Genomic DNA, 10,138 nt, shown 5'->3' with positions numbered 1-10,138 from the left:
TATCTCTATATAAAGATATCTATCTCTAAATAAAGATAGTTGGGTATATCTATCTCTAAATAAAGATAGATATTTGATGATAACGAAGCTGTAACTGTTCTGTGAAGCTTTGGCCACGCCCCCTGTAGATGTTGACGCGCTTCGGTGTTTGTAGGCGGAGCTAACGGAGTTCACGTGAACTCTTCAGAGCTGCTGCGGACTGGAAGAGACGCTTCGGTAAGTGTTTGTGTACTTGTACAAGAAGTCGTACTGCGAGTCCGACTTGAGAGTGACGTCACGTTAGTAATCTGTCACGTGTCAAAGTCTGACTGATTTTGAGCAGAAAGTTGTATACAAGTTGACGTGTGGATGAGCAAGGCAGGGCTCTCAAGTCTCACGCATTGAGCGTGAGACTCACGCATTTCGGTCTTAACTCACGCACTCCCGCCACACATCGTATTCCTCACGCTGAAAAAAACTCGGCTAATTAATGCTTGAATGCAGGGGTGCTCAATACGCTCAATACAACAACTTTTCTCGGCGCGCCGGTGAGCATCGCAGCTGATGGAAATGTCACGCTTGCCTGTCTTCAAAACTTGAGAGTCCTGGCAAGGCATCAGCACCGCAGTAACGGGCACCAGAACCTTCTGGTGTCACGTGATGTGGAGCCAAATCATTTGAACCCGAAAATTAACTTTTGTTCTTCAACTTTGAATAACGTGAGAACTGTCATGTTTTATAGGAACGAGTATCTTCATGTTCTACCTGTAACTCATTCACATGTTCTACCAGTAACTCATTAACATGTTCTACCAGTAACTCATTCACATGTTCTACCTGTAACTCATTAACATGTTCTACCAGTAACTCATTAACATGTTCTACCAGTAACTCATTAACATGTTCTACCAGTAACTCATTCACATGTTCTACCTGTAACTCATTCACATGTTCTACCAGTAACTCATTAACATGTTCTACCAGTAACTCATTCACATGTTCTACCTGTAACTCATTAACATGTTCTACCAGTAACTCATTAACATGTTCTACCAGTAACTCATTAACATGTTCTACCTGTAAATCATTAACATGTTCTACCTGTAAATCATTAACATGTTCTACCAGTAACTCATTAACATGTTCTACCAGTAACTCATTAACATGTTCTACCAGTAACTCATTCACATGTTCTACCTGTAACTCATTAACATGTTCTACCAGTAACTCATTCACATGTTCTACCTGTAACTCATTAACATGTTCTACCAGTAACTCATTAACATGTTCTACCTGTGACTCATTAACATGTTCTACCAGTAACTCATTCACATGTTCTACCTGTAACTCATTAACATGTTCTACTAGTAACTCATTAACATGTTCTACCTGTGACTCATTAACATGTTCTACCAGTAACTCATTAACATGTTCTACCAGTAACTCATTCACATGTTCTACCAGTAACTCATTCACATGTTCTACCTGTAACTCATTAACATGTTCTACCTGTGACTCATTAACATGTTCTACCAGTAACTCATTAACATGTTCTACCTGTAAATCATTAACATGTTCTACCAGTAACTCATTAACATGTTCTACCAGTAACTCATTCACATGTTCTACCTGTAACTCATTAACATGTTCTACCAGTAACTCATTCACATGTTCTACCTGTAACTCATTAACATGTTCTACCTGTGACTCATTAACATGTTCTACCAGTAACTCATTAACATGTTCTACCTGTAAATCATTAACATGTTCTACCAGTAACTCATTAACATGTTCTACCTGTAACTCATTAACATGTTCTACCAGTAACTCATTAACATGTTCTACCAGTAACTCATTCACATGTTCTACCTGTAACTCATTAACATGTTCTACCTGTGACTCATTAACATGTTCTACCAGTAACTCATTCACATGTTCTACCTGTAACTCATTAACATGTTCTACCAGTAACTCATTCACATGTTCTACCTGTAACTCATTAACATGTTCTACCAGTAACTCATTAACATGTTCTACCAGTAACTCATTAACATGTTCTACCTGTAACTCATTAACATGTTCTACCAGTAACTCATTCACATGTTCTACCAGTAACTCATTAACATGTTCTACCTGTGACTCATTAACATGTTCTACCAGTAACTCATTAACATGTTCTACCAGTAACTCATTAACATGTTCTACCTGTGACTCATTAACATGTTCTACCAGTAACTCATTAACATGTTCTACCTGTGACTCATTAACATGTTCTACCAGTAACTCATTAACATGTTCTACCTGTGACTCATTAACATGTTCTACCTGTAACTCATTAACATGTTCTACCAGTAACTCATTAACATGTTCTACCTGTAACTCATTAACATGTTCTACCAGTAACTCATTAACATGTTCTACCTGTGACTCATTAACATGTTCTACCAGTAACTCATTCACATGTTCTACCTGTAACTCATTCACATGTTCTACCTGTAACTCATTAACATGTTCTACCAGTAACTCATTAACATGTTCTACCTGTGACTCATTAACATGTTCTACCAGTAACTCATTCACATGTTCTACCAGTAACTCATTCACATGTTCTACCTGTAACTCATTAACATGTTCTACCTGTAACTCATTAACATGTTCTACCAGTAACTCATTCACATGTTCTACCAGTAACTCATTCACATGTTCTACCTGTAACTCATTAACATGTTCTACCTGTGACTCATTAACATGTTCTACCAGTAACTCATTAACATGTTCTACCTGTAAATCATTAACATGTTCTACCAGTAACTCATTAACATGTTCTACCAGTAACTCATTAACATGTTCTACCAGTAACTCATTAACATGTTCTACTAGTAACTCATTAACATGTTCTACCTGTGACTCATTAACATGTTCTACCAGTAACTCATTAACATGTTCTACCAGTAACTCATTAACATGTTCTACCTGTGACTCATTAACATGTTCTACCAGTAACTCATTAACATGTTCTACCTGTAACTCATTAACATGTTCTACTAGTAACTCATTAACATGTTCTACCTGTGACTCATTAACATGTTCTACCAGTAACTCATTCACATGTTCTACCTGTAACTCATTAACATGTTCTACCTGTAACTCATTAACATGTTCTACCAGTAACTCATTAACATGTTCTACCAGTAACTCATTAACATGTTCTACCAGTAACTCATTCACATGTTCTACCTGTAACTCATTAACATGTTCTACCAGTAACTCATTAACATGTTCTACCTGTAAATCATTAACATGTTCTACCAGTAACTCATTAACATGTTCTACCAGTAACTCATTAACATGTTCTACCAGTAACTCATTCACATGTTCTACCAGTAACTCATTCACATGTTCTACCTGTAACTCATTAACATGTTCTACCAGTAACTCATTCACATGTTCTACCTGTAACTCATTAACATGTTCTACCAGTGACTCATTAACATGTTCTACCTGTGACTCATTAACATGTTCTACCAGTGACTCATTCACATGTTCTACCTGTAACTCATTAACATGTTCTACTAGTAACTCATTAACATGTTCTACCTGTGACTCATTAACATGTTCTACCAGTAACTCATTAACATGTTCTACCTGTGACTCATTAACATGTTCTACCTGTGACTCATTAACATGTTCTACCTGTAACTCATTAACATGTTCTACCTGTAACTCATTAACATGTTCTACCAGTAACTCATTAACATGTTCTACCTGTAACTCACTAACATGTTCTACCAGTAACTCATTAACATGTTCTACCAGTAACTCATTAACATGTTCTACCAGTAACTCATTCACATGTTCTACCTGTGACTCATTAACATGTTCTACCTGTGACTCATTCACATGTTCTACCTGTGACTCATTAACATGTTCTACTAGTGACTCATTCACATGTTCTACCAGTAACTCATTCACATGTTCTACTAGTGACTCATTAACATGTTCTACCAGTAACTCATTCACATGTTCTACCAGTAACTCATTCACATGTTCTACCAGTGACTCATTCACATGTTCTACCTGTGACTCATTAACATGTTCTACTAGTGACTCATTCACATGTTCTACCTGTGACTCATTAACATGTTCTACTAGTGACTCATTAACATGTTCTACCAGTAACTCATTCACATGTTCTACCTGTGACTCATTAACATGTTCTACCTGTAACTCATTAACATGTTCTACCAGTAACTCATTCACATGTTCTACCTGTAACTCATTCACATGTTCTACCTGTAACTCATTCACATGTTCTACCTGTGACTCATTCACATGTTCTACCTGTGACTCATTAACATCTTCTACTAGTAACTCATTAACATGTTCTACTAGTAACTCATTAACATGTTCTACCTGTGACTCATTAACATGTTCTACCTGTAACTCATTCACATGTTCTACCTGTAACTCATTCACATGTTCTACTAGTAACTCATTAACATGTTCTACCTGTAACTCATTAACATGTTCTACCAGTAACTCATTCACATGTTCTACCTGTAACTCATTCACATGTTCTACCTGTAACTCATTCACATGTTCTACCTGTAACTCATTAACATGTTCTACCTGTAACTCATTCACATGTTCTACCAGTAACTCATTAACATGTTCTACCAGTAACTCATTAACATGTTCTACCAGTAACTCATTAACATGTTCTACCAGTAACTCATTAACATGTTCTACCAGTAACTCATTAACATGTTCTACCAGTAACTCATTAACATGTTCTACCTGTAACTCATTAACATGTTCTACCAGTAACTCATTAACATGTTCTACCTGTAACTCATTCACATGTTCTACCAGTAACTCATTAACATGTTCTACCAGTAACTCATTAACATGTTCTACCAGTAACTCATTAACATGTTCTACCTGTAACTCATTAACATGTTCTACCAGTAACTCATTAACATGTTCTACCTGTAACTCATTCACATGTTCTACCTGTGACTCATTAACATGTTCTACCTGTGACTCATTAACATGTTCTACCTGTGACTCATTAACATATTCTACCTGTAACTCATTCACATGTTCTACCTGTAACTCATTAACATGTTCTACCAGTGACTCATTAACATGTTCTACCTGTGACTCATTAACATATTCTACCTGTGACTCATTAACATGTTCTACCAGTGACTCATTCACATGTTCTACCTGTAACTCATTCACATGTTCTACCTGTAACTCATTAACATGTTCTACCAGTGACTCATTCACATGTTCTACCTGTAACTCATTCACATGTTCTACCTGTAACTCATTAACATGTTCTACCAGTAACTCATTCACATGTTCTACCTGTGACTCATTAACATGTTCTACCTGTAACTCATTAACATGTTCTACTAGTGACTCATTAACATGTTCTACTAGTGACTCATTAACATGTTCTACCTGTGACTCATTAACATGTTCTACCTGTAACTCATTCACATGTTCTACCAGTGACTCATTCACATGTTCTACCAGTAACTCATTCACATGTTCTACCAGTGACTCATTAACATGTTCTACCAGTGACTCATTAACATGTTCTACCTGTGACTCATTAACGTGTAAAGACAAGTTTCCGTCTTCATGACTGGATGTGATGAACATGGTGGACACACGTTTCCATGAAGAAGCCGTCTGACCTTTACAGAGTACGATTAATATGACTAAATACACTAATACTCATGAACTGTCCCATCAACGTTAATAGTGTCTGTAGTACTGTGGAGGCTGCATGTTGTACTATAATCTGTATACATGCTTAATGTTCATGTAGTATATGTGAGTACAGTGTAGTACTATGTAGTGTGTGTTGGGACGTTGTAGCCTACTGTTATTTATATATACATGTTGGACATGTTACAACTATAAAATGTAGTACTTGTGTTTTCCAGCCATGATTTGACTTCCTGGTGTTTCCATGGAAACAGTGTGAGGTGAATCCCCTTCTGTAATTGGTCCAGACAGGTCAAGATGTCATCAGTGAAGGTGGAGTGCGTGGTGAAGGCGAGTGCTCTGATTGGTGAAGGTCCGGTGTGGGAGGAGTCGGAGCAGACGCTGCTGTTCGTCGACATCGGTGGGCAGAAAATCCACCGCTGGAGTCCATCGACCAATGAAGTGGAGTCTTTGGAAACAGGTGAGCCAATCGGATGCATCCAGAAACACTCGGAGCACATGACCTGGGCGACTGTGGGTCAGTGGGTAGCAGGTCCGTCTTTCAATCAGGGGGTTGGCGGTTCAATCCCCGCCCTAGTCGATGGATAAAAGCGTCAGCTAAATGACATGTGATGTCTGAATTATTATGTGATGGGATGTAATGTAATGACATGTTATGTAATGTCATGTAATCTAGTGTAATGTAATGACATGTGATGTAATCTAGTGTAATGTAATGACATGTAATGTGATGTAATGTAATCTAGTATAATGTAATGACATGTGATGTAATGTAATCTAGTGTAATGACATGTGATGTAATCTAGTGTAATGTAATGACATGTGATGTAATGTAATGTGATGTGATGTAATCTAGTGTAATGTAATGACATGTGATGTAATGTAATGTCATGTGATGTAATCTAGTGTAATGTAATGACATGTGATGTAATGACATGTAATGTGATGTGATTACATGTGATGTAATGACATGTAATGTGATGTGATTACATGTGATGTAATGACATGTGATGTAATGTAATGTAATGGCATGTGATGTAATGACATGTAATGGCATGTAATGTAATGACATGTGATGTAATGTGATGTGATTCCATGTGATGTAATGTGATGTGATTACATGTGATGTAATGACATGTAATGTAATGTAATGGCATGTGATGTAATGACATGTAATGTAATGGCATGTGATGTAATGACATGTGATGTAATGACCTGTGTTCTCCCGTCCTCAGGGGAGACGGTGGGCTTCGCGGTTCCTCGCAGGTCAGGTGGTTACGTGGCAGGTGTGGGCCGCAGCATCGTGGCTGTCGATTGGTCAACTCGGCTGATGACAACATTGGTGGAGGTCGACGAGGACAAGAAGAACAACCGCCTCAACGACGGGAAGGTGGACCCGACTGGACGCCTGCTGGCAGGTGAGTCTGGTTACCTGTCTGTCAACCTGTCTGGTTACCTGTTTAACAGGTACAATGGGGAAGGAGGAGCGACCTGCTGAGGTTGAGAGACAACAAGGCTCTCTGTTCTCGGTGAACTCTGACCTCTGCGTGACCAAACACCTGAGCCAGGTGCGTCTGTCTCAAAGCATCATTAGGAAGTCATCTAGTTAGTACTGGTCCACTCTCGAGACCACTTAACACCAGGTCCTGTCCCCTGTCTGTCTCTCAGGTGGACATATCCAACGGATTGGAATGGTCTTTGGACCAGAAGACGTTTTTCTACATCGACAGTTTGTCTCTGACCGTCGACGCCTTTGACTACGACTGCCACAGCGGACTCATCGGTACACGTGTATTTATGCTTCAGTGCACGTGTACTTATGCTTCAGTACACGTGTATTTATGCTTCAGTACACGTGTATTTATGCTTCAGTACACGTGTACTTATGCTTCAGTACACGCGTACTTATGCTTCAGTACACGTGTACTTATGCTTCAGTACACGTGTACTTATGCTTCAGTACACGTGTACTTATGCTTCAGTACATGTGTGTACTTATGCTTCAGTACATGTGTGTACTTATGCTTCAGTACATGTGTGTACTTATGCTTCAGTACATGTGTGTACTTATGCTTCAGTACACGGGGATCCTTATTTCTGTGTTTCCTAGGTAACCGTCGGGTGGTGTACCGCCTGGAGGAGGGGGCGGGGCTTCCTGACGGGATGACAGGAGACGCTGATGGTCGTCTCTGGGTGGCGTGTTACAACGGAGGACGGGTCATCCACATCGACCCTGCTACAGGTTAGTTATACAGGTTAGTTCTACAGGTTAGTTCTACTGGTTAGTTCTACTGGTTAGTTATACAGGTTAGTTATACAGGTTAGTTCTACAGGTTAGTTCTCCTGGTTAGTTCTACAGGTTAGTTCTACTGGTTAGTTCTCCAGGTTAGTTCTCCAGGTTAGTTCTACAGGTTAGTTTTACAGGTTAGTTCTCCTCGTTAGTTCCAGTATGAGTGCAGTGAACCCTTTTATAGACTTGAATGGTGACGGACTGCACAGGTGATTAATGATGTGATTGTTCTGATGATGATGATGAAGGGTTTTCTCTCAGGTGTGCTGCTGCAGACCGTTTCTCTGCCGGTGATGAAGACAACCTCGTGTTGTTTTGGAGGTCCAGACTACTCTGACCTCTACGTGACCTCAGCCAGTCTGGGCCTCGACCAATCAGGAAGAAGACAGCAGCCACTGGCTGGAGGCACCTTCAAGGTGAGACTCACCTGTGTCACTGACTCACCTGTATCACTGACTCACCTGTGTCACTGACTCACCTGTGTCACTGACTCACCTGTATCACTGACTCACCTGTGTTACTGACTCACCTGTATCACTGACTCACCTGTGTCACTGACTCACCTGTGTCACTGACTCACCTGTGTTACTGACTCACCTGTATCACTGACTCACCTGTGTCACTGACTCACCTGTGTTACTGACTCACCTGTATCACTGACTCACCTGTATCACTGACTCACCTGTGTCACTGACTCACCTGTATCACTGACTCACCTGTGTTACTGACTCACCTGTGTTACTGACTCACCTGTGTCACTGACTCACCTGTGTCACTGACTCACCTGTGTCACTGACTCACCTGTATCACTGACTCACCTGTGTTACTGACTCACCTGTGTCACTGACTCACCTGTGTCACTGACTCACCTGTGTTACTGACTCACCTGTATCACTGACTCACCTGTATCACTGACTCACCTGTGTCACTGACTCACCTGTGTTACTGACTCACCTGTATCACTGACTCACCTGTATCACTGACTCACCTGTGTCACTGACTCACCTGTATCACTGACTCACCTGTGTCACTGACTCACCTGTATCACTGACTCACCTGTGTCACTGACTCACCTGTATCACTGACTCACCTGTATCACTGACTCACCTGTGTCACTGACTCACCTGTATCACTGACTCACCTGTGTCACTGACTCACCTGTGTCACTGACTCACCTGTATCACTGACTCACCTGTATCACTGACTCACCTGTGTCACTGACTCACCTGTGTCACTGACTCACCTGTGTGTGTTTACAGGTGACAGGACTTGGGGTCAAGGGTCGGCCTTCCAACTCGTTCTCTGGATGACCACCAATCACATCACAGGTCATCAAGTGGTCATAACTGTTATTTCTTATAACTCGGGTCGTCGTCGAGGAACCTGTTGTTTGTCATGGAGTTCTTCTTCTTCTTTTTCTTCTTCTTTGATCTTTATCATATCCAGAACATTGTTGTGTGGACATGCTAATCAGGACTGGTGAACTTTCAAATATTTGCAGCAGTTTAGAGCGAAATAAATAAATGATGAAGTGACAACGAATCGGAAACAAGGAAACTGTGATGAGATTCAATAGCCAATCAGAAACAAGGAAACTGTGACAATCAGAGTGAATGAAGTATTGATAACTCTTATAAGTACCTTTAAAAAAATGTGTGAAAATAAAACTTGAAGACTTTGGACCCGTTAGTGTGGAAGATTGTATTTATTTTGTACAACATAATTTACCTGTCTGTTACCTGTCTAGTTACCTGTCTGATTACTTGTCTAGTTACGTGTCTGGTTACCTGTCTAGTTACTTGTCTAGTTACCTGTCTGATTACTTGTCTAGTTACCTGTCTAGTTACTTGTCTAGTTACCTGTCTGATTACTTGTCTAGTTACCTGTCGAGTTACCTGTCTGATTACTTGTCTAGTTACGTGTCTAGTTACCTGTCCAGTTACTTGTCTAGTTACCTGTCTAGTTACGTGTCTGGTTACCTGTCTGTTACCTGTCTGATTACTTGTCTAGTTACCTGTCTAGTTACTTGTCTAGTTACCTGTCTGATTACTTGTCTAGTTACCTGTCGAGTTACCTGTCTGATTACTTGTCTAGTTACCTGTCTGTTACCTGTCTGGTTACCTGTCT

General features: G+C 40.1%; 1 protein-coding gene across 2 annotated transcripts; it reads left to right on the top strand.

Moving 5' to 3' along the window:
- Positions 1-135: 135 nt before the first annotated feature.
- Positions 136-9,700, top strand: rgn (regucalcin). Of its 2 annotated transcripts, none has more exons than XM_056430779.1 (8): positions 136-216; positions 6,009-6,181; positions 6,957-7,139; positions 7,189-7,289; positions 7,390-7,504; positions 7,832-7,963; positions 8,273-8,427; positions 9,271-9,700. In XM_056430779.1, exons 2-8 carry the CDS (start codon positions 6,019-6,021, stop codon positions 9,319-9,321), a joined length of 900 nt encoding a protein of 299 aa, XP_056286754.1. In that variant the 5' UTR covers positions 136-216; positions 6,009-6,018; the 3' UTR covers positions 9,322-9,700. The 2 variants fall into 2 exon arrangements, with proteins under 2 accessions (XP_056286754.1, XP_056286755.1); XM_056430780.1 differs by lacking the exon at positions 136-216 and adding an exon at positions 5,680-5,696.
- Positions 9,701-10,138: the final 438 nt, after the last annotated feature.

Source organism: Pseudoliparis swirei, chromosome 14 (genome assembly GCF_029220125.1).
Source record: "Pseudoliparis swirei isolate HS2019 ecotype Mariana Trench chromosome 14, NWPU_hadal_v1, whole genome shotgun sequence".
NCBI classification, from domain to species: domain Eukaryota; kingdom Metazoa; phylum Chordata; class Actinopteri; order Perciformes; family Liparidae; genus Pseudoliparis; species Pseudoliparis swirei.
Note: the sequence above shows the minus strand (reverse complement) of the source record. Positions and strands in the feature narration are given on the sequence as shown.